Source organism: Marasmius oreades, chromosome 11 (genome assembly GCF_018924745.1).
Source record: "Marasmius oreades isolate 03SP1 chromosome 11, whole genome shotgun sequence".
Taxonomy (NCBI): domain Eukaryota; kingdom Fungi; phylum Basidiomycota; class Agaricomycetes; order Agaricales; family Marasmiaceae; genus Marasmius; species Marasmius oreades.
This window is the reverse complement of record NC_057333.1, coordinates 1,123,102-1,146,128: the sequence shown is the minus strand read 5'-3', so window position 1 is coordinate 1,146,128 and position 23,027 is coordinate 1,123,102. Positions and strand designations below refer to the sequence as shown.

Sequence of the window (23,027 nt, the reverse complement as noted above, 5' to 3'; positions counted from 1 at the left end):
AATCGTAAATTGTGTTTAGGCAATAATAGAACTTCTTGGTTCTTCACTTGACTTCTCTTCAACTCTACAGCACCGCGGCCATCACATACGACAAAAGGTTTATATATGGTGTGTGAGCAGCAAGGAAGTGGCGCACATCGGAGGTCAGGCAAACGTTGCCCAGTGCCCAGACGGAGTCAGGTGGCGTGATAATCAGTTGAGACCCCTACGCCCTCCCAAGCACGCCATCTTTCTCCATGAGACATCTCACCCAGGGAAAAAATGAATCGATAATCTTGTTCTCTCTCTCCTTCATCACCATCATCTCAAATGGCCGAACAATTCCATAAGTTAGTTCAGACTGCATTACTCAGTTATCGCTGAATGTTTACTGAGATGACACTCCAGAGCACCTGAATACGACACAATCCAACTTCACGGTGGACAGCAGCCTGATTCGGCTACCAATGTTAGTGCTGGATCGATTTCCGTCGAGTCTTCCGTTTGTTGACTTCTCGTAGGCACGAGCAGTACCGATCTACGCCTCGACCTCCTTCGTTTTCAACAATTCTGAAGTAAGTTTCTCTTTGATTCCCTTGTGTTATCCCTGAATCTATTAACTATGCGTACTAGCATGGAGCAGATCTGTTTGGTTTGAGGTGATTGCTTATCTATTGGGGATCGCCAAACCAGTTTATGAATTCGTTTCATAGGGCTACTGGAAACATCTACTCTCGTATTGGAAACCCTACAGTCGTATGTCGTCGTTACTTTATCGGCACCTCTGCATTTTCTGACGGAATAATCTCAGACCGTCTTTGAGGATCGTATGGCCGCTTTGGAAGGAGGAGTTGGGGCTGTCGCTGCTGCATCGGGACAAGCAGCCCAGTTCATGGCCATCTCTGCGATCGCGAGTGCAGGCGACAACATTGTGTCGAGGTGAGCTACAATTTCCGTACCGTTCTCAAACGTCCACTCATCGGCCTCTCTCAGTTCTTTACTTTACGGTGGAGTAAGTGAAAGGACACTCCCATTCAATCACAACGTAGCTCACACTCAACCACCACAAGACCTACAATCAATTCAAAGGTATACAAATACTAATGAGGTTGTAAAAATGGGCTAACCTGGTTTGCAGTCACCTTCAAGAAGTACAACATTGGTGTGAAATGGGTTACAGACCTCGACCCTCAGTCGTTCGCGAAGGCGATCGATGAGAAGACCAAGGCAATCTATATCGAAAGTGTCACAAACCCCAAATTCCATGTTTTCGATATTCCTGCTTTGGCAAAGGTACACTCGAATGGTATTTTTTTCGGGATCGTTTCTCTCGAGATCTAATGTTTCCGCCTACCCAGGTCGCTCACGAGAATAATATTCCTCTCATCGTGGACAACACATTCGGTTTGGCAGGTAATGAAATGTCCACCCCCCTCTTTGTCTAGATGATCAAGTAAACCGTCGATCTCTTCTCCATAGGCTGGCTGTGCAAACCCATTGACCTCGGTGCCGACATTGTCGTTCACAGCGCTACTAAGTGGATCGGCGGTCACGGAACGACTATCGGTGGTGTCATCGTTGACGGTGGTATGGCCTTCTACTCTCCCTCACGTATCCCGCTCATTTATCGTATCTCAGGTAAATTCGATTGGAAGAAGAGCGGTAAATTCCCTGGATTTACTGAACCCTCTGAGGGCTACCACGGACTCATCTTTGCCGACACATTTGGTCCTGCTGCTTTTGGTGTCAAAGTCCGCACGGAGGTGAATTATTTATCGCACTTAAACCTCAACATCGGATGAATTCTGAGAAATGATTTCTAACCAGATCCTCCGCGATGTTGGACCTGCTTTGAACCCATTTGGGGCATTCCTACTCCTTCAAGGACTAGAAACCCTCAGTCTCCGAGGAGAGAGACACAGCAACAATGCTCTGCAGTTCGCGCAGTATGTTTCATTCTCTTACTCACCCTTTCCTACACGATGCAGATTCTGACGAATGTTTCCCAAGGTGGCTCGAAAAACACCCCAAAGTCGCCTGGGTCTCATACCTCGGCTTGCCTAACCACGAATCTCATGCGATGGCCAAAAAACTTCTCCGTAAAGATTACTACGGTGGTGTGCTCACTTTCGGTGTGAAAGGTGACGCTGCTGTCGCCAGCAAGACTGTTGATAGTCTCAAGCTCGCTAGTCATTTGGCCAACGTCGGCGATGCAAAGACTCTGGTCATCCATCCGGCCTCTACGACACACTCTCAGCTTACGGAAGCTGAACAGAAAGATTCTGGCGTTACACCTGATCTGATCCGGGTGAGCCCCCTTTCCTTTTGGAAGATTTTTTCGTTCCGAAACTGACCCGTTGTCTCCCATCCCAGGTGTCTGTTGGGATCGAAGATATTAGGGATATCATCGCCGACTTCGACGCTGCCCTCAAGATTGCATTCCCTGAGTGAATACGAGGGAAAGAGAACGATGGCCGTAGAAGTCAACGGAAGAGAGGAAAACACCATTTGTATAGGTATACCCGGACGCTATACTTATCTTTATCTTTACATAACATGGATGATTCGTGAGTGTATATTTTGTAACGACAGTCAAAGATTTAGTGCGATATGGTGAGGTTTTTCAGTCGATTCAGAAAACATATGTGGGTCTCAAAAGAATCATGGAATATAACAAGATAGGCCACAGGGCACGTAGGAGGCAGCACCAAAGGGAAGCTGAGAGTCAAAAAAACCCCAGCTAAAGCGAAAGTAAGAGCTGGGATAGGGAGGGCATGTACGAAGTGAAAACAAAACGACCCCAATCATTTTTATCTGTGCAACGGGTTGGTCAATAGACGATCATTTGAACCTTACCAAGATGATATATACACATAAAATTAGATGTAGGAGCCTTGAGTGGTCATGGTAGCGGCGCTGAAGGTGGTGGCGACAGCGATATCCACACCAGGCAGAGCTCCACCACTTGTGCTGGATTGACCTACATGGCCACCGGCGACACCTGTCATTGAGGTTTCTTCAGCGTCCATGGCAAAGGCATCTTCGTTCAGGTACATCGACCCATCATCGACCAGAGCCCTCTGTCCAGTACCAACACTGATACCGTCATCGACAGTCCCTTCTTCGATAGACACACCCCGAGATTCGAACTGCATTGTTCCATCCTCGCCATCCAAAAGGTCCACGCTCGCACTGGCACTGGCGTGGATGTTCATCATGTCTTCCAAATCACCCTCTGTACTTGGCTCCTCTCGCTCGACAAAGGCTTCATCACCAAACCCATTGAACGCTTCAGGAGTTGCACCTGCAGACGCGAGTTGACCGACTTCGGCTTCCTCGTACTCCTCATCGAGATCGTAAATCTCAGTTTCCATCCTTGGGCTTCCTTCACCGACATAAACATCATTGACAGCGTCCGTTAACGGGGGGTTCGGCTCTTCGCCGTACTCGTTCTCATCTTCACCAAACTCTTCTTGTTCACCAGGTTTAGGACGCGAGTGAAGGTCAGAAAGAGACGGAAAGATATTGGACGACACATGGGTTGGAATAGTCGATGACGTTGGTTCATCTTCACCTGGTTCGTTGTCATATTCAACTTCTCCGGGGTCGGGACGTGAGTGGAGTGAGGCTAAATCATATCCGGCTGGGACCGAGTCTACAGCGAATGGTTCGTGAGTCAGATGGGGGTAAAACAACTAGAAGTTGATCAGAACATCTCACTTACCATTACTGATGTTGTCAGATTCTGATAGAGCTTGTTCTGTTGGTTTCTGAACATTAGCTTTGTCGATGGTGGCTGAGGGAGACTTAGTTACGGTTCTTTTGCCGGACGATCAAAATGTGGTTCTTACTCGCTTCGCCGTTGTTGTCGTTGGTATCCTGTTGAACATCGAGTTGAACATCCTGCTGAACGTCCTGTTGTAAATCTTGTTGAACGTCCTGACGTTCATCCTGCTGAACTTCCCGATGTGTGCCTTGCCCCTCGTCTTCTTGTCTAGTGTTACCAAATGTATGGACACGAGCAACCTCTTGATCTTGAGTCTCGTGTTCCGTCTGGTCCTTGTTCTGGGGATCCTCAAAGGTCTGCTCGGTCCCAGTTTCGACATGAGGAACTGAGTTACCTTCGTCTGCCACTGGCTCTCGGGTGGAAAGTTCGGTCATCGCATGGTCGACTGCCATTTCGACATGAGGTAGGGGCACAACCTCCTTTTCGTCCAGATGGTTTTCCTTCTCGGCCTCTCCGTCAACGCTTTGGGTGGTTTGCAGTACGTCGAGATCGTTTTCGACGGGAAGGTTATTGACAGTCTCATCCGCAGCGATCTCCTCATGTTCAACGTCCTCGTCAGCAATACGAATATCAACATCGATATCCATTCCAGTATCAATGGTAGTGCCCTCAACCCGTTCTGAAGTGGGCTCTTCCGTCTCGGGTCGTGGTTCGGGGATTGCGAAATCGGAAGGTGCGTCTGGCATCTCCTCGTCATTGGAACCGGTGTCGGGTTGAAACGTTTCTCCGGGATGCTGAGAGGTTGGAATGTGTTCTTGCTGATTAGGAATACTACTGCCATTGCTGGTAATAACCTTGTCGGCTAGTGAAAGAGCCCATTCACCATCTGAAGACTCAACCTCACGCTCAACGTGTTCATTCTTTTCAGGTTCGTTTGAGGCCTTATCTGCTTCTTCTGTTTCATTCTCAGGGCGTTGCACATGCACTAAATTGAGTCACTCTCACCGCCATGGCTACCACTAACCCCTCCTTCCAGGCCTACTTTATCCCCTCCCTCAGCACTACCCGCTCCTTCATGATTGTGTTCAGGATCAAGGTCATAGTCCCCATCATCCTCTCCCTCCTCCTCATCTGCGACTTGAATCTTATAGGAAAGGCCTGGAATTTCTACACCATCAAACTTGTGTTTGAATTCCTGCTTGCCTTTGCCTTTATCCCTACGTGCAGATTGTTGTGTGCGAATAATGCCAGCACGACCCCGTGCGGCAGGCCTGGGATGCCCTCTGGCACTCACATTCTTGTTCCTTGCAACGTGTTCACCTTTTGCTGCTACAGGACTGGCGTATGTCGGGTATGGGTTGGGTTTCTTGATCGTCCTGTTGCCGACTGGACGAGTAGGCGTAGCAACTGCTCCAGTGTCTGCATCGACATGTGTAGCTGGTGTTGTCTTGCGTGGTCTACCCTTACCCCTCTTTGGTCCCGGGGAAGGTTCATCGTTCGATTTTCGTGGTCTGCCTCTACCCTTCTTTGGTCCTGGAGCAGGTTCATCGTTCGTTTTGCGTGGTCTGCCTCTCCCCCTCTTTGGTTCCGGCTCAGGTGCAGAGTTTGCTCTCGCATTTCTGTTCCCTCTTTTCTTAGTCTGTAAATCCTCTTCTTCCTCGTCGCTCTCTTCCCCCGCTTCCTCCTCTTCCTCTGAGGAAGGCACAGGAACGTCAGCATCGTCGACGCCGTCTGAATCAAATTCAGCTTCTGATGCGGACGCGGCGCTACGACTCCGTCGACGAGCTTCACGAGCCTCCCGTGACACATATGTTTTTGTGCGCGAGCCAGCACGAGTTGAAAGTTGGGCTTCTTGTGGCTGGGGCCGAGCACGAGTTACGCGGACTGGAGAAGAAACGGCTGCATGAGATCGAAGCGCACGAGATGTTGATGCCGATTCATCAACGTCCATGCGCGTATTTGTAGCTCGTGGCCTAGCTACACGGGAGGGTAAACTGATACTGTCACGAGCTGTTCCTCTTGGATGAGTACTTCTGATCCTGTTAGGGGATTCTTTTCTCGCCGCACTAGCGCGGGTAGTACGAGGAGTAGAACTTATACTCTCGCTGGTAACGGGACCTTTACTACGTGTGGTGCGAGTGGAAGGTTCATCCTGAGAGCGCGCATTGCGGGAGGAAGAAATAGTGACCGCCTGGCGCGTCCTCTTCGCGGGTTGCTTCTGATCCTCTTCGTCCGCCTGCTCAATGTCGACCTCACTGTCAGTTGCAGACGGCTGACCCCGTTTTCTTTTACTAGTACTTGAACCATTTTCAACAACTTTCCGGGGAGGTTGAGTAAACACAGCTCTGCTCCTCGTAGTTCGCGTTTTACCGACTACACTTTCGTTGGCCTTGCGCCGTGAGCTCCTTGTAGCAGGTGCAGTAGAGATGGAGTCCATTTCTTCCGAGGCTTGAGGTGCTTTTCGTTTCTGCGAGGTGCCTGGCGCACTCAGGGATTTTCGTGGTTTTGTGGCTGTTCTCGACTTGGAGGTTATCGGACTTTCTTCCTCTTCGTTTTCCTCTACGTGTGCTATTCATATATATTAGTTTAAACCACCTAGATGATAGCGAGGAAGCCGTACAAGTTTCGTCATCCCCAGCGAGTTTTTGTAATTCCGCAAGCATTTCATCTCGTTTAAGGGATCCCCATTTCTTAACACCCAGATCTCGAAGGGTTTCACGAAGAGTACCTGCCGTGAGTTTTTCGAAAATTTGAGATGAGCCCAAGCTCATCGTGGCTGAGACTGAGAGGGGTAAGGAAAGAAAGTCCCAATCCGCCACGCGTCAAAACAAGTTGGTCACGCAATGTCACATTAGGTGACACCTCCCAACAATCCTTCCTCCTCTACGAAGGGGTCATGGCGGTAATGGACATGCTTCATATGTTGAAGCGGGCGTTCATATCTGCTGTCGGCCGTTTGGACAAGACTATCAATCCCAAACTTGGTTTGCACAAATTACAGCAGCACAAATTCACCTGGTCTGATTCAACCTATGCATTCCATACCCTTCTCGCCGCATTCTGGCTCTATATCCTCCCGATCGTTATCATTCTAAAGATTGCTGTCGTGGCTCTATTCACCATTGGCCTATTCATACCCTTGACTTCCCAGTTCCTCATTCCTGCCATACCAGTATTCACTTACCTGCTCTCCTTCTTCAGCTCGAGGTTCATACCGCCAGGCTGGAGGCCGAATATCTCTGTTGTATTGTTACCGACATTGGAATCCGTTCTCTATGGTGCGAACATTAGCGACGTCCTCACCCGCTTCACGCATCCCCTACTCGATGTCGTTGCGTGGCTTCCCTACGGCGTGTTACATTACTCCCTCCCCTTCATTCTTGCAGCTTTCATATGGCTATTCCGCCACAAAACCGTATTGCATCTGTGGTCGAGGACTCTGGGCTATTTAATGCTCTCCGGTGTCTTGATTCAGCTGGTCTTCCCATGCGCTGCGCCGTGGTATGAGTTGGTCTACGGGCTCACGCCAGCTACATATGACGTGAAGGGTTCACCGGGAGGTCTCCTCAGGATCGACAAGTTGTTCCATTCAAATGGATACACCCTTGCTTTCACCAACTCGCCTTTGGTTTTTGGTGCATTCCCCAGTCTGCATTCCGGAGCTGCAACGTTGGCAGCGTTATTCCTCTCCCACTTCTTTCCTCAGACAACCAAGTATGCATGGGGTTATACCGGCGTTTTATACTGGGCCACCATGTATCTTACCCATCATTACCTCGTCGACGTCGTTGGTGGAGCATGCATGGCCGTAGCGTACTTCTACTTGTTCCTCCCAGACGAATTGAAACATCCATCGATGGCTTCAGCACCTCCCAACGGTTTACCTGGAAATGCTCACCGTAGCGGCTATCAAAGATCCAAATACGACGTTTACGGTCTTGACCAGCCCTCCTCTGCTTCGCTCAATCGGGGGATACTGTCCGAGATAGCTGCCGCAGCAGACTTCGAGCTAAGCTCTGACGAGGAAGAGGATCATCAGGATATTCGTCGGCCGGGTACACCCTCCGATCCGCGCAACCAAAATCCCCATTCGAATGCACCACGACAAGATCACCGACATACCGCTTCCGTTGCGAGACTGATACGCTCAGACGGAGACAGGCGCCCTCCTGAAGAAGGTTGGAGTCCTACCATTGCTCCTGTGGACTTTGTGCCCGAGGGCAGCAGATCAGCAAGCCGGCTTGGTAGATAAGATGGTCTGGTTATTTAATTTCGTATGCTTAGAGGTTGAGTATTCAGGGTGGTTGGCATGTCTGCATATCCTATTACATACATACATAAGTACACCTCCATATATATAATCTACCCCACTACATATCCTGGTCGTGTTGTAAGCAACATGTCAATCGATATCTGAGCACGCATATAAACTTCACACGCGTTCCACGTCTTTTTGAGCGCTACCACCATCATCATATGACGGTAGGTGCCCTTTGGACTGCTACCATGTCATTCATTAAAGAGATTTACGACTCTCAAGGTTTCGTGATAGTGCCCAATCTCGTTTCTACCGATGACCTTGAAAAGCTTCGGACTGCTTGCGATACCGTGGTGGGCCGGACAAGAAATGGTCACTGGCCTCATCGTCGTGTAGTTGGAAAGCAATTTCCACCATTCGACAGCGACAACCCCGACTCATGGGGAGTCCAGCACCTCATGCATCCTGACTTGGGCCCACCAGCGAGTGTTTTTGCCAAATGGTACTCCTCTGATACCCTCGTTGGTGCTGCGAAGGAGCTGTTACAGTGCGAGGACAAGGATATGCAGATGGGTGAGTGATCGTTAAGATATACTCATCATTTTACTTATCTACCTACACGAAAAGAACTTTTCAACTTATTAATCAATCCCGAATCGCACAAGTTTGCTCTTCGATGGCACCGTGACGACGTGAAAGGAGATGCAACTGAGGACGAAGAGCGCAAAGCATTAGCAGCATGGAATGGTGGTGTAAGTGTTCATTCGCTCAAGTCTTGATAATTCCATATCGTTTCTTCTGGCGCTGGCAGGTTCAATGGAATAGGTCAAGCTCATTTCGCAATTCATGATCAGTCGTCACCTAGGTATTGATGTGTCCCCATGCAGTGCTCTTTACGAAGATTCTTGCTTATATATTGTACCTGGTTCTCATCTGAAAACCCGTACCGACGAGCAACGAAAACATTCAAATACCATGGATCCTCCCGCGAATCCGTTGGATATGCCTGGCGCCATCCGGGTGACTCTTCAACGTAAGTTTTTCTTTCCATTTTCTTCCAGAGCGGCCCATGACTCGATAAAAATATCAATCTAGCTGGAGAAACCGTTTTCTACAACTCAAATATCCTCCATTGCGCGACATACGATCATGAATGTAAGCGCGCCACTCTCCATGCAACGATCGGCGATGCTAGGAAGGGTGCTGGTCGTGCACGGAATATCTTGCAACATGGCTTGACCTGGATGCAAGAAGAACGTTTCAGAGACCAGCTGGATGAACGAGGCAAAGCCATGCTCGACAGGTTACTCCTTCTTCAACAGACGACACGCGATGTTGGTTATTCTTTGGACAATTGAGGGGGTTGCAAATTTTACGAAAGGTCTTGTATCATCGACTCAATCACTATGTTTCCACGGTGCTCAGATGCTTGAACCCCGTCTTATTGGTAGGAGGATAAGCACAGAATATTTGTTTCTACTCTCCGTTTATTTCCCAATCCAAAGTGCTTTTCTGGATGGCATTGCATATCTTCAGAACTTAAATGGCGTGATCGTCGCCGCCCGCCAAGGCCGACAAAAACCGACGCATTCGCGAGGCCGACTCACGACAAGCGCTATCACGATCCCTGACCAACGTTCCCGTCCTCTCTCACTCTTGACACTACGCCACATTCGATTGAATTATCACAACGAATGTCTCTTGATGTGCACTGGCTTCCTTCATGAAGCGGTACTAGTACTTCGGACTTGTCTAGAGCTGTCTGAAAGCCCGCGGCTGAAAAAAGGGCTGGCTGGGTCCATTGCAGGTTTACTGCATTGCTAAGGATGTTGAGGGGCTGAGGACTTTTCGTGCAATGGAGTTTTACTAGGCGCTTCTGCGGACTCGAAGAAATGTCTACACGATTTCACCTCATCAGCCAATGCTCTGAACCTCTCCAATTCCGCGGCGACTCTGTCGAACTTGTCTGCATGACTGCGACCTTGTTCAAATCGCAGGTGGAACTGATTTTGTCTGTCACGGAATCTATATATGTCGTGCTTTTCGACACCTGAGCCGTCCCAGTTCCCGTCTCGTCCACGGCTCTCTTTCTCTTTCTCTTGACCCATGGCCCCTGCCAGCCTTTTATTCCTCCTTGTCGCAGCAAATCTCCTGCGACTCGCCCCCCAGACAGCTGCCGCGGTAAACAGAACCATTGACGATTCAAGCGTTGAGTTTACATTCGCTGGAAACTGGCTTGCCAATTCCTGCTCCAAATGCAACCCCCAACCAGACTCAGGGCACGCCCTTAATGGAACCTGGCATACTAACGACGACGACGGCGCGACTATGCGATTGCAATTCACAGGTTCGTCCTCAAGTTCTGCATTTGAGATTTCCAGAACTTTACCTTCAATCCAATCTTGTGCTTGTGGCAGGTTCCGCTATCTGGTTGTTTGGAATCCTTGCTCCAGCCGCAACGCAAGGCTCACTCACCATCACGCTCGACTCGCAATCACCGGTGGCGTATAACGTTTCCGGAAATTCCAATTCATCGTATATATATGACAAGCTGTTATTCTCTGCATCCTCTCTGTCGACTTCGACCCACAATTTGACCCTCGAGGCTGGCGTAGGCAGTCCCTCTGGTCATTCGATCCTAATCGATTATGCGGTCGTCAACGTTGATTTCCTATCGTCAGTGACTTGATAAAACTTCCCCCGGATCTATCACTGAACTGCTAGATGATGCTTGACAGGACCGCCACCACTTCCGAGTTCGGGTGAGCTATTCTCCAAATGTTTCAAAAGTGCACCCGCGGTTGGAGCTAATTGTTGAAAACTGTCATCCTCCATCTAGAGTACCTACAATCAGTGGCGCTTCCGGCGGCGCGTCCACTAGCAGTAGTCGTTCTCAAGTAGGTCAAACAATCGGGGCCGTTATAGGGACGCTTGTAGGTCTCGCCATCATCGGCATACTTATCCGTCGCTATCGTCGACCTTTCCCTGAGATATGTACACCACCGCAACCACCTGCCACATATTGCGAGGAAACTAGTGAGTCGTTCGTGGTCACTTCTCTGGTTATTCGGTCACTCACTGGCACGTCCTAGGGGTTGTATTTCCTGTGACAGGTATGAGGCCTTTTCGAACGACTTTCCGGGAAGCTGACCATATTTTGAACTGTACATCCATAGTCAGTGTGAGACCTGTAACAGGTAATAGCTCCACATTCTATTACTACTACTGGTTCTTTGGTTTGCTGAACGCACATATTCTTTGACAGCGTACGATACTGAACCTCCTCCAGTGTACCGTCCGTGATGAAACTGTTGTATTGTTCTGCTTCGGCCCTCGTGTTCAAGCGTACTTCAGATGTATTCATATTCTAATTGTAAGAGATCAGCGTCTTAATTCCTCATTAATCTTTGTTTGAAGTTCCGATCGAGAAAGATCTGTCCACACTTTTCGGCGCCGAGTGAAAAGTCGTTCAAATGTCCAGTTGGGACCATAAATTCAAGGTATGAGTATTGATGGCAAGAATGGCGCCGGGAACGGGGCAGTAGAAGTTCCATGGAAAACTCGGCGGTAGGTATTACGAGTGGACATTGACTTTGAAGCTTGAGGCCCTGCTTAGGGATTCCGCTGCACTTGAGGCGCACTGCAATATACCGATCGGTATGTCGTATCTACACGCCAGATTGCTACCCTGAGCCTACGAATTATTACTTCTCAAAATTGCTAAACGTTACCTTCCGCCAGTGCTCAATCCCGGTTAGCATATCGTCCGTGGATTAAAAATTTGATTTCTCTCATTGCTGGACTAATGGGATCCAGGGAAATCATACTTGCACACCTTGATCAGTTGCCTTCACGCACAGGTCAGAAGCGTCCATGCAACATATGAAAACAACATCAGAGTAACATGATATTAACAAAGGTGATGAGTTTTAGGGTAGCTACAAGAAGATACACAGTCCGGATGTCGCTAGAATAAAATTAAAACGAATGTCCAGGGTTTAGAGTCCGCAATTGGCAGCCGGACGTTGATGATGAGCAGTTATCTCAGGTCAACCGAATAACTAGGAGGCGATCTCCGCGGTTGGCCCGAATGTCCACCAGGAATGTTCACTTCAGACACGTTTGACACATCCCTACGATTGCCGGAATGAGGAATTTGCACCGAAGCATAATACCCATCATCCATAGACTCGCTTGCCATTGCCGTGTGATATGACGTACCAGTCGGTTCATAAACATGATGAGAGGGAGTTGAGTAAGGGGGGACTGTGGAAAAGGGGGAGGGGGTGCTACCAGTGGGTAGTTGAGACGAAGATTGTGGATGCGATGGAGGTAAAGCTGGGGATTGGCTTGAATATACTGCATGAGGCTGACCCCACTGCTGCTCTTCCGGCTGAGGTGATAGGCTGATGCCGGGAGGAGGGAAGGTCGGTTGTCTTGCCTGTTGAGCATATCCTCCTGTTTCCCATGGCACGTCAATGCTTTGTCTTGTCCCCGGGAAATGATAGGGGTTCCTAGATTCCAAGGCCTCTGATGCGCTTTCCTGCGACTCGAGGTCTTCATCTGCTTTGGAATACCCATACGAATTGGTTAAAGGGTACCGATGCGGTTGAGGTGCATGAACCTTGGTAGGATCTCTATTCAAGGATGAAGTAAGAAGAATATGGGTTTCGGATCCGTTCGCGTCGAAGATCTGAGAGTCTGTGCTATCATTACCGTGTAGTGTGGTTGCGCGAGCGAGTTTAGCTTGGCTGTACGCAAAATCAGTCACCAAAAATCAAGGGGCAAATCTTGAGGACGAACCGCGCTTTCCTCCTCTGATATATGATCTCGGGTTTCACCTTATCCATCTCCCGATGAACGTACCAGGCGGATGCGGCTGTGATGAGAAAAGTGATGGCGAGAACAACACGCGAGATGATACGAGACTGGTTGCCTTCAGTCTGCTTGTCTTCCAGAAGAACACCAAGGTATACGGTAACTAGCTGCTTGGGCATAGAAAGTATTGCAGCGAGCGAAAAAACGAAGATGTTCATTCCACAGGTGGCGAAAATGGCGGTGGTAACTTGAAACAATCAACCGGTCAGGAAAAAGAAGAAAAAAACATAAATGAGAGTCGCAAACGTACAGTGCCCCGGAATTGCACTCGAACGGACAATGAGGGCGATCTTGAATCCACCCTCACGCACAACTTTGGCCAAACAGGCGTATGAGATCTTGGTCTTCTCCAACTTCTCACTTCGTGCAGCACAACAATATCTGAAGGCACTATGACGAGGCTGTTAGCACCTGAACTTGGAGAAGGGGAGTTGCGTACTAGAAATTCCCAATTTCACCGAGGAACGTTCCTGCGGCAACGATACCGAACCCAATCCATAGTCCCCATACCAGTCCACAAAGTACTGCCACAATTTCATGTCCAAATAGCTGGTGAGTCGGTCATCAGTGGTTAACGACCACGATCAACTAAAAAAGGAGAGTACATACAGGAGGAAATGAGATCACGAACAACACCAGAATGGGCACTATCCATCCCCAACTCGTCCTAAACGTAATATAAGATCTTAAGTCGAGAGAATCGTCGCGGTAGTAGGCCCGATCCAAGACGTACTTTTTTAGCCAACGCGTTGCAGGCTCAAGCCAGTCAACGATGTTTTTGTGGTAAATAGTGATCAAAGCGGCGAGGACGAGAATAACTACGACGATGACATAGTACCCTGAAATGAAAATGAAAATGAAGGTAAATAAACAGGGAACAAGAAGTTCAAAGTAAAGCAATCGACGCACAAGCCCATTCTTTCCGGATCCAGAACCTCCAGTTTCCCATTGTTTTCCAGTCTATTGCACCTGACTTCATCTCTTTCAACTCGCTCGGTGTTGGACTGGGTGTTCTCGTAAGATTTGGTCGACGTCGTGAATCATCGTCATCGAGGTTGAGATTGACATTCGTAACCCACTGTCCTGTAGCTGGTGTAGAGGGTTTCGTAGAGGAATATACAGGTCGCGGTGGATACATGTAATCAACGTTTCGTCGAAACAGAGGCTAAGCCGTGGGGGTATATGTCGACGATGGGAGGGTGGTGGTGGTTCTGAACAGCGTTTCAAAACGGTATTAAAACGGGGTGGCAACCATGGTGGCAGCTCCAGCTCCATTCAAATACTTATTCATGACGCGTAGTCTCGTATCTGAGTCCGCCTCCGCTATTGCTATGTACGTAGGGTGCGCAGCATCAGCACCGGATCACCATGTGCACTCTCCTGCCTCCACGGGTAATTCCACACAAAAACAATGGAACAAAATGACTTAGTATAGGTAGTACCGCTAAAACAGACTTCAATGACATGGATTTACATAAAACAACATGATGATACTGTAATACAAAGTGTGATGATTCAGAATAGGTACATCGGATAAACATGCAAACCATCATGGCGGTTCATACGGGTCGTCAAGCTTAAAGAGCGGGAAAACCTAACGTTCATACCTAGGGATCCAATCCCACAAAAAAACCAACCACTTCCTCCATCTTCGGCCGTAAAAACGGCACAGCATCCCAACACCGATCCAAGAAGGTAAACAGACTATCCTCCCCCTCCCCCGTAACCTGCTGTTTGACTCCCAACAGCTCGCAACTTATCGCAGAAGCACCACGGGAAGGTTTCACGCCTTGTAAAATATCCACCGTAACTTGGTAGTCATTCGTTCGGCGAGGGTATGGTAATTCACCCGTTATGACCTCGAGTTTGTCCATGAATCACCAAGTCGACGCACTGGGAATAAAAGGGGACTTACCTCAAGACAAACCGACCCAAATGCGTATACATCGCTGAAGGTCGTCACCTGTGGCAACTTTGTGTTCGCCTCGACTTCAATGAGACCTTGTATCAACTCTGGTGCCATCCACCGCGTGGACCCGGCGAAGAACGATGTAGATACCGGCCCCTGACAAGAATCAGACATCGTTTCCATGGCTTTAGATAATCCGAAGTCTGTAATGATCGCATGTCCGTCGGTATCGATTAGAATATTTCCCTAACGTACGATCAGCGCGACGTTGACAGAGGGAGCGAGAAAAGAACTTGCCGCTTTCAGGTCACCATGCACGACGGGTGGCACGAAATGATGCAGGTAAGATATTCCAGACGCGATTTGGATTAGCTAGGCAGCGCGACCATAGAATTAGCACGTTATAGCTCACCCTTGACTTTCAGCTTACCAACTTGAGCTTGTCAACCCTACTATTCTTCTTGATATACTGACAAATAGTCCCATTATCGCACCATAACGAGACCATTCCAATACTTGTAGAGGTCTGTACAAGTCCATATAATGTTGCGAGGTTCCGGTGACTAAGTTGGTGCCAGATGTGGATTTCTTCTTGCAAACGCTGGGATATGGATCAGTCTTGTGGGTTGCAAGAAGAAAACCACCCCGAAACCATCCAGACCTTGAGTAGCTTTTCCCTGACATTCTGTACCATGACCTGTCGGAGATACTTGATAGCCACCTGCATTATCGGCGAATTAGTATATTTCAGCCCATTAGCAACACCATACGTACGCGATGTTCCCGCATTTCCACTTTATCGTACCACTTGCCGGTCCATACATCACTGAACGCACCGCACGCAACCGGGTCTTTCCCAATAATCTTCACCTAGAAGAAGGATCAGTATCATGCCCAGAACTTTAGTGTTCTGCGAGTCTCACCTCGTCCGTCAGGTCAACAACCATCAGGTCCCCTTTGACTGCAAGCATCTTCGTGACCCCTTCCATCAAAAACATCTGCCTGCACTTGTTCTTCAGATGACTATAATCCACATATCTATCGGCCATCCAACGGGCTCTCGATAAGTCATAAGAAGAAATCGACCGCGCGATTGACGACAGGGAAGAGAAATAGATTCTTGGTCCTCTGACAGTATTTTGATCCTTCAAATCTGGAGATGGAGGTGCGGATGGAAACTGCGAGTCCACAGGTGTGACCACCAACGACTTCAACTCTTCTGGTGGGGCAGAGTAATCAAAAGACCTGAACTGTCTCCGCATATGACTTCGGTTGTAAGGAATAGTCGAAAGGACAGTCGCGTTTCGAAGGTGGACATCAGAGTAAAGCTCTTCACCCACGTCAATAGCATAATTGAAGCGTTGAGGTGAATCTTCTCCTCCACACAGCATGTACAACGCAAGCGTTGGCGAGATGGGGAAAAAGACATCAGCCGGCTCTGATCTATCGATGAGTTGGGCGTTATTGTCAGTATCTGCGAACTGTTCTACCAGGAGAGGACCTACGAGTCATCCTGTTGTCTGTCTCCGACGTCACATCCAATAGCCTCGTCCAGCGCCACGAAGCAAGTTTCCGGTAAAATAAATTCTTGCCCATCTTCCGCGGAGGACACACCAAAAGAAACCTCTGCCTCCCTGCAAAACTTCCAACAATGAATATCGAAAGCCTCCAACCATGGGTCTGCGCGAATCGGGGGAGACATAGACATATCGTGAAGCGCATTAGAATATATGTTCATCAGACTCGACATTCCTTTCGATATGCGGAAAGAATCAGCTTGAAGGAATTTGATAAACGTCTTCAAAAGAAACTCGTATCGCATTTGTTGAATGAAGTCATTATAGGTGTGTATGATCTGCCCACTGCGTGTTCGACGATGGGGAAGTTCCTGTTCCGAATTGACGTTACGTCGGAATGGTTCTTGATTCTGCCCTAGACTGTCGACGACTTCACTGTACTTGGAACTATTGCGAAAGCGGACGAAAGATAAGAATTTGGTGAGAGCAAGGAAGTTTTCACGGTTAACGGTTATCTTGGAGTTGGTGGTCGTCGTTTGAGACGGGTGGTAGATAAGGTGAATGATGTCATTCAGAGTTTGCTCAGCTCGGTCCTGGAGAGAGTTGAATGCCTGCTCAGCATCGTCCAACACGTAACGTACGCGAGGGAAAAGTTTGTTGGAATGTTTGAGATCATGAAAGACGGAACGATACAAGATGTCGTCCTCTTGACGGGCTTCGAACAGTGTATCGGAGTACACATCATATACATGGAGACGCGGCGGGAAAGACCCGTTTACATTTCGGCCGCTAGGAGAGATCACATATCAATATAACAATGTTGCAGTCTCGGACAGCGACATACATGTTTGAAGACCAGAATCTCCATATGAACGGTGGGATGTAATTTGGAATGATCATTCTTGGGGAAGAAATCGCATGAGACGGCAGCACAATGGTCGGCTGATGGAGGTGTAACTCACCGGTGCGCCACGGGTCTTTCGACATTCCTCGCTTGATACGTGTAGAAGGGGGAGAGGGATGAACAACCGCGGTGTGGGATGGGTGTATGTTATAAATGAGTCGTTCGACGAGAATTAAGCCGAAAACGGCGAATTTGTATGCTGGTTTATGATGAAAGTGGAGTATATGTGACAGTTCAAGGTCTGGAATGGCCTTTGGAGCGCACAGCATGGACGAGAGATGTCGAACCGTTTCTGCTGTGCGGATGAATTCATTGACGTGGGGGTAATTGACGGGTGCCGGTCCGTATCCATCTATGATCTATCTGTACCTGAGTTTCTTCAGTACCGTAGTCATATCAGCCAATCATTCTCTAGATACCAACTTACATGAATCCTCTAGAAAGTATATATATGGTGCCCTTCAGATGAGTATACTCGAAAGCGTTAATGTCAGCACCGCCTCTAGACCGATTTTACTCTATAGTATAAACAGACATCTCTACTGTCTGGTCGCCAAAGCAGACAACAAAATATCATGATCCACCTTCGCAGCTAGAAGAAAAAAATAATGAGAGATAGAAATTAACAAGAGCAAAAAAAATAGTCCTCACATCTCAATACCATCCTAAACACAACCATGTCAAGTCCCAGATTCTCCCTCTCCAGCCTCACGAACTCCCCTCTACTCAACTTCCACACAACCGCATCTCTCTCCACCCAAACAGTCGCATTCCTCTCTAAATCACTCAACGCCGACAACTCTCCCGCAAGCGTACCGGACACCATCGATTCCTCCACAACCGGACTGTGCATGGAGAAGCAATAAGATGCTCTCAAAACACCACTTTCGATGAAATACAGCCCATCCGACTCGTCCCCTTGCTTCCAAAGAACGTGGCCTTCAGGAAGAGACATCCGTTGGAGGTACGTCATTAAGGTGAGGATATCGTCAGAACTGATACCACCGAAGGATGAGAAGACTTTGACAAGGGTGTTGTAAGGTTCCGGATGCGCCTCGGCGGTAGCTGGTGGCGGAATATCTATCGAAGAAAAAAGGGGGGTCAGTAAACAGTCTTTCCGACGAGAGTCATTGATAGAGCCACGAACCGTTCGCGATCGTCCTAAACCCAACGTCATTTAAATGGGATCGACGAGGGGATGTTGCAGCGCTAGTGTGAGAACCAGGAGAAAGTGGATCTGTGTCTTGCCTTCCAGGTAAAGCTGTCCTTGACATGAGCACTAAATCCATGAAAGATATCATGAAAATGCACCGAACGGAAGCACTAGCTCTTTCTGTGCTCTGAACCACGCTCTCAAATAACAATTCTCCGTCCCTAAATCGAGGGTCCATCAGAACGCCAAGATCCATGAAAACTCGCTGGAAACTCACACTCGATCGCATCCCCAAACCCTTCAAACAACTCAACACCCTCCGCCTCAAGCACTTCCACACTCCTCAACGCCCTACCCATCTCACTATCGACTCCAAACCCACAAAGCACCATCGTGATCCCCTTTTGTCTCAATAACCTATGCACACGAACAAACGCCTCCGCACTAGACATATCCAACCCAGCCACCAACGCTAGATCCAAAACTAAAAAACCGGATAGGATTTTGTTCGTACGATGGGCCTTCGACAACTTCTCGTATCGCCTCTTCAACGTATGTGATCGTTCTGAAGAAGAGGAATCCTTGATGAATGAATGAGATGGAAACGAAGCAACGATAAAAGGCCCTCGGTCAGGGGCCTGTAGTAGTCGTAGATTCGCCCAAGAACTGATACATCAAAGCCCACCTAATCATAGTCGCGTTCACATTATCCGTACACATCTCCGGTGGCGGGACCACAGAGATCATAGAATTCGTGTAGACATGTTTGTTTTGGATTTCTTTTATTCAAAGCAATCTCGACGACTATGCCTCGACGCAAAAAAACAATTTCATGATCCCAAAATCCGAGCGATAGTAGTCCGCAAAACCCTCTCGTCATGAGCCCGCCTGATAACAAGATCCTTCTGATCTTTATCCAACAAGTGCTCGTTCAAACTCGCATGTGGATACTCCGCCTTCCCATCCTCCCCTCCCCAATCAAAGTCAATAATCCAAACAGTACCTTCCTTCACACCGATAACGTTGGTCTCCCGCAGGTCTCCATGGACGTATCCGTTATCATGCATCGCCCGAGCACATGCCTTTAATTTATCGCACATCTTTTGCTTCTCCTCCGAAGTAAACCTAGGGTCGGCCAATGGATGAGAATCTGGGAGGTACCCCATCACAACCCCAATCCACCCTCCGGGTAAATTCTCATAACCAAGGAGCTTGGGAGCCATCCCCTTCTCTGCACAGAAATTGTGAAGAACCTGGCAGTATTGCTCTGAGAACTTCACCACGACATCTCTGCCTTGTTCCGTTCGGGCAAGGTAGACATAAGATGGGCCGTGGTCGAGACCGAGTTTAGATTCGATTTGGAAGCGGACATCTCCAATCTGAGAAATCGCTGGTAAAGTGTAATTTTGGATAGGAATAATGGGAGCGTTCGTATCTGAGTCAGCGGCATTCATCCAATCTTTCATATCCTTAGTTATTCTCTTGCAAAGCACGAGAGCCGCGGCAAACGCTCGATATAATGGAGAGTCGACTCGACCGCAGGCGTATCCACCTCCATCACCAGGACATTGGACCAATCGAAATGAAGGCGTCAGCGCAACTTGACGAGGCATCTTGTTCAGCTGCACCATGCCGAAGAACTGCAAAGAGGGGCCTGGTCCCCCAAAGCACACAACATATTGGCATAATGTGATAGTGGGATGGAATCGCTTCTCACCGATGAGGGTCATAGCCAGGGTAGGCACCCGATAACGTTCAAATAATTTTGGACACCGTTCTTGAGCAGACGCATTGATATTGTGAACATACAACGCGATCTGTACTTCACCGTTCGAGGTCGCATTTCCAGTGCTGCACTTGACCTCCAAGGCTCTGTCTGTTATAGGCCCCGAGGTGTGCCCATCAGTAGTACGCTTCTGCGCGATGATGGCCCGGGACATAGGTGCGAGCGGCTCGCTACGATCGTGATAGCACTGAAAAATGCGATTGAGAGCATCTATAAACTGATTGTTCCTTTCGTCCTCGTCCTTGTGGAAGCCCGCCGCTATGACTACAAGGGCGTCAACTTCCCGCATCATAGCGATCAAGTCAATAGCTTCGAATTCTTTAGGGAGGGGTTTGGCGCAGGCGTCAAGAAAATCTCCGTAAGGGGGGTAGAGCAAAGCTATTGGAGCGACGCCGTAGTCTGGCCCGGGGCGGTCGTCGTAAATTAGGCGAGCGGTCGGGATGCACTGAGCGGCCTGATAACGAGATGGTGTCGCAAGAAGGGATGGTGTATCGGAGTAAGCTCGCATCTTCTTGAGGTCTCGTTCAGGCGGGATATCTGACACCGACACGGGATTGGGACGCTTCCTTCCTCCTTATGGAGAGTATTAGAGCCATGACGGACGGAATTTAAAAGGAATCACAACGCACCGGAAGGCAACTTCGGAGGGATGTAGATGAAGTGGACATTTTTGTTATTAGGCGAACTCTCCTCGAACAGATCTTGAAGGCTGGCGATTCTGATGAGCGGTTCCCGGTTCTTCAGGAGATTTTCGTCGTTGAGTCGAGTAAAGAGAGCGGCAGAGTCAAGACGATTTTCCACTGGCACATTGACAAAAAAGAGTTGACCACTGTCATTTATAGAGGTTTCTATGCCATGTCGTCGTTAGTGATGCCGATGTTCGGTTCTGAACCACGGTGCGAACACCGAACCGCCGAACCGAACATAAGGTTCGGGTCCGGTTCTTGTTCAGGTTCGGCGAGTTGGAGGAGGTTCAGGTTCGAGGTTCAGGTGTCTGGAGGTGGTCCGAACCTGGTTCGAACCTTGAAAGTACAAGGCCTCAGAATTTGATGAAAAAAAGTTGACTTTGGGGTTGGTAGGGCCTGAACAACTTCTCCTGGGAAGGTAAATATACAATGACCCTATTTGGGAGCATCAACGGGCTCTCGGACGGCTCTTATCAGTTGTCGATCAGTTCATCAGCAGGATTAGGAAGGTGTGACTAAATGTGACAGTCATCTCCTTCACCAAGTGCGACCTCCAGAACGGCTATTGCACCATGATTGCTGTATCATAAGGCTCACAGAGGCTTGAACAAGGTGAGAAGTATTATTTTTTGACCAAAATCATTGAAATTATTGACAGAAAAACACTTTATATATACTGAGGTTTGAACAGGTTCGAACTGTTCTCGAACCTGTTCGGATGGTGCAGTCCGAGTTCAGTCCAGGTTCGGGGACTTGGTAGGGGGTTCGGGTTCGGGGTTCGGGAAAAGTGGTGGGTGAACCGGACCGAACTGAACATCGGCATCACTAGTCGTCGTGCTATTGACTCCTTGAATTCAGCAACTGAAGTGTTGGCTTGAAAGGTTGGATCTTGGAAATCGAAAATTTCCCGCGTTCCAAAAATCCAGTAGACCAGGGGAGAGTATCTGCCACTTAGGCCTGTCACCGACCCTTCTGTGACGATGACAAGCATGTATAGAAGGGCCTGTAAAACGGAGTTTAAATTTGGCTGAAAGAGCTTACCATCGACTGATCACCCATTCCAACTTCACCCGTTCCCCATAAGGTGACTGCCAAATTGGGAGCGAGCGCTTGGAGAGCGCTTGAGCTCGTTGGTTCAGCTATCCATCTCACTCCATCTTTTTCTTTCGGCCATTGTACCACCCATATACATCTATCAATATGCAATCCAAATACATAATCACCCTGAATTCTCCTATTCACTCCTAACACAAAAACCTGAGCATCAAGGCAACTCCCATTCAACAGTGTTTGAAATCTACACACATCTTCGCAAACACGCAAGCTTCCTTTCGACCAACTGGCAATTGACCCGTACCAACTGCTGGAACTCGAGATATCTTCCCATGGAAGCTCTCGGCTCTTGAGGTTTTCCCAACTCTTGCAACAAGTCCTGGGCTAGCACGAAGTATAATATACCTCATAGAGTACCCGCTTTTCCCTGTGCTATTTTAGACCAATGACAAGGACTCGGTCAGGTTCAATGTATCGGAATTAGGAGTTTGAGAAGTGATGCATGCTGAGCTGAAGAATTCAGAACACCCTCGTTGCTTTCGTGTATGCTTTACAGTCCGTGTTCTCCATAGTTGATTGGTGGCATGGTGGCATGGTCCTGGATGGACTTTAAGAGGCATTACTGTTAACTGGATGCACCCTTTGAGTCAAAATGGCCAGAATTCGACTCTGACTGACATCGCATGCATTGTCTACACATTTGCGCTGTCGCCCAATTTGGCAGTCGCCTTATGGGGAACGGCTGAAGGCAGACCGGTGATCACTCGATGGTAAGCTCTTTCAGCCAAATTCAAACTCCGTTTTACAGGTCCCTATATACATGCTTGTCATCGTCATATAGGACCGGTTACAGGTCTATCTGCCACTGCTCATCGTTGTTGTAGTTCGTATGTCTCTGCGGCCAAACTGTCAAAAACAAGGTGCAGCCTTTCTGAGCATGTGATATTTTACTCACGATCATGTGAGGCAACGGTCCCACGGGAGTGGGCAATTCAAAAAGTTTCTCGACCCACGTTTGAGCTTCCTGTCATGAAACAACCTGGCTCTCCTTGCTCTCCGCTAATGGGTGAAGAATACCACTCAAGAGTCAACCTAATATCAGAGCTACGGGAGTAGCACCAACACCAAATCAACCCAAAAACTAGTAAACCTCCGTGTAAAGTCTATCAATAACTCT

The 23,027-nt window shown here is 48.5% G+C and overlaps 9 protein-coding genes across 10 annotated transcripts; 4 read left to right on the top strand and 5 right to left on the bottom strand.

The window, feature by feature from the left end:
- The first annotated feature begins 238 nt into the window (after nucleotides 1–238).
- Nucleotides 239–2,515, top strand: E1B28_003195 (uncharacterized protein). The gene is made up of 15 exons (XM_043160164.1): nucleotides 239–329; nucleotides 388–448; nucleotides 501–554; nucleotides 613–638; nucleotides 693–735; nucleotides 791–918; nucleotides 973–991; nucleotides 1,050–1,068; nucleotides 1,118–1,272; nucleotides 1,338–1,392; nucleotides 1,459–1,566; nucleotides 1,618–1,742; nucleotides 1,807–1,925; nucleotides 1,990–2,287; nucleotides 2,353–2,515. Exons 1-15 carry the CDS (start codon nucleotides 310–312, stop codon nucleotides 2,428–2,430), a joined length of 1,308 nt encoding a protein of 435 aa, XP_043002120.1. The 5' UTR covers nucleotides 239–309; the 3' UTR covers nucleotides 2,431–2,515.
- A 343-nt stretch (nucleotides 2,516–2,858) lies between these two features.
- On the bottom strand, nucleotides 2,859–6,516 carry E1B28_003194 (uncharacterized protein; the record flags this gene model as incomplete). The annotated part of the gene is made up of 5 exons (XM_043160163.1): nucleotides 6,327–6,516; nucleotides 4,712–6,274; nucleotides 3,831–4,661; nucleotides 3,704–3,775; nucleotides 2,859–3,634 (listed from the first exon to the last, which is right to left on the bottom strand). The coding sequence occupies exons 1-5, from the start codon at nucleotides 6,475–6,477 to the stop codon at nucleotides 2,859–2,861; spliced, it is 3,393 nt and encodes a 1,130-aa protein (XP_043002119.1). The 5' UTR covers nucleotides 6,478–6,516.
- Nucleotides 6,517–6,565: 49 nt separating this feature from the next.
- E1B28_003193 (uncharacterized protein) lies at nucleotides 6,566–8,144 on the top strand. The gene has a single exon (XM_043160162.1). The coding sequence runs from the start codon at nucleotides 6,603–6,605 to the stop codon at nucleotides 7,956–7,958; it is 1,356 nt and encodes a 451-aa protein (XP_043002118.1). The 5' UTR covers nucleotides 6,566–6,602; the 3' UTR covers nucleotides 7,959–8,144.
- A 13-nt stretch (nucleotides 8,145–8,157) lies between these two features.
- E1B28_003192 (uncharacterized protein) lies at nucleotides 8,158–9,738 on the top strand. Of its 2 annotated transcripts, XM_043160160.1 has the most exons (6): nucleotides 8,158–8,188; nucleotides 8,247–8,537; nucleotides 8,592–8,716; nucleotides 8,776–8,789; nucleotides 8,852–8,997; nucleotides 9,060–9,485. In XM_043160160.1, the coding sequence occupies exons 2-6, from the start codon at nucleotides 8,423–8,425 to the stop codon at nucleotides 9,320–9,322; spliced, it is 663 nt and encodes a 220-aa protein (XP_043002116.1). In that variant the 5' UTR covers nucleotides 8,158–8,188; nucleotides 8,247–8,422; the 3' UTR covers nucleotides 9,323–9,485. The 2 variants fall into 2 exon arrangements, with proteins under 2 accessions (XP_043002116.1, XP_043002117.1); XM_043160161.1 differs by having other exon boundaries at nucleotides 8,158–8,537; nucleotides 9,060–9,738.
- Nucleotides 9,739–10,070: 332 nt separating this feature from the next.
- E1B28_003191 (uncharacterized protein) lies at nucleotides 10,071–11,267 on the top strand (the record flags this gene model as incomplete). Its single annotated transcript, XM_043160159.1, has 7 exons — nucleotides 10,071–10,311; nucleotides 10,382–10,640; nucleotides 10,703–10,726; nucleotides 10,804–11,000; nucleotides 11,057–11,077; nucleotides 11,141–11,161; nucleotides 11,230–11,267. The coding sequence occupies 7 exons, from the start codon at nucleotides 10,071–10,073 to the stop codon at nucleotides 11,265–11,267; spliced, it is 801 nt and encodes a 266-aa protein (XP_043002115.1).
- A 554-nt stretch (nucleotides 11,268–11,821) lies between these two features.
- Nucleotides 11,822–14,136, bottom strand: E1B28_003190 (uncharacterized protein). The gene is made up of 7 exons (XM_043160158.1): nucleotides 13,752–14,136; nucleotides 13,576–13,681; nucleotides 13,452–13,509; nucleotides 13,282–13,391; nucleotides 13,093–13,232; nucleotides 12,768–13,029; nucleotides 11,822–12,715 (listed from the first exon to the last, which is right to left on the bottom strand). The coding sequence occupies exons 1-7, from the start codon at nucleotides 13,978–13,980 to the stop codon at nucleotides 12,004–12,006; spliced, it is 1,617 nt and encodes a 538-aa protein (XP_043002114.1). The 5' UTR covers nucleotides 13,981–14,136; the 3' UTR covers nucleotides 11,822–12,003.
- Nucleotides 14,137–14,449: 313 nt separating this feature from the next.
- Nucleotides 14,450–17,441, bottom strand: E1B28_003189 (uncharacterized protein; the record flags this gene model as incomplete). The annotated part of the gene is made up of 10 exons (XM_043160157.1): nucleotides 14,450–14,701; nucleotides 14,758–14,997; nucleotides 15,049–15,123; nucleotides 15,182–15,352; nucleotides 15,413–15,472; nucleotides 15,526–15,621; nucleotides 15,675–16,194; nucleotides 16,257–16,861; nucleotides 16,910–17,057; nucleotides 17,113–17,441. 10 exons carry the CDS (start codon nucleotides 17,439–17,441, stop codon nucleotides 14,450–14,452), a joined length of 2,496 nt encoding a protein of 831 aa, XP_043002113.1.
- Nucleotides 17,442–17,711: 270 nt separating this feature from the next.
- On the bottom strand, nucleotides 17,712–18,777 carry E1B28_003188 (uncharacterized protein; the record flags this gene model as incomplete). The annotated part of the gene is made up of 5 exons (XM_043160156.1): nucleotides 17,712–17,764; nucleotides 17,824–18,252; nucleotides 18,320–18,433; nucleotides 18,484–18,546; nucleotides 18,603–18,777. 5 exons carry the CDS (start codon nucleotides 18,775–18,777, stop codon nucleotides 17,712–17,714), a joined length of 834 nt encoding a protein of 277 aa, XP_043002112.1.
- Nucleotides 18,778–19,155: 378 nt separating this feature from the next.
- Nucleotides 19,156–21,037, bottom strand: E1B28_003187 (uncharacterized protein; the record flags this gene model as incomplete). Its single annotated transcript, XM_043160155.1, has 3 exons — nucleotides 19,156–20,684; nucleotides 20,741–20,959; nucleotides 21,031–21,037. 3 exons carry the CDS (start codon nucleotides 21,035–21,037, stop codon nucleotides 19,156–19,158), a joined length of 1,755 nt encoding a protein of 584 aa, XP_043002111.1.
- Between the last annotated feature and the right edge of the window lie 1,990 nt (nucleotides 21,038–23,027).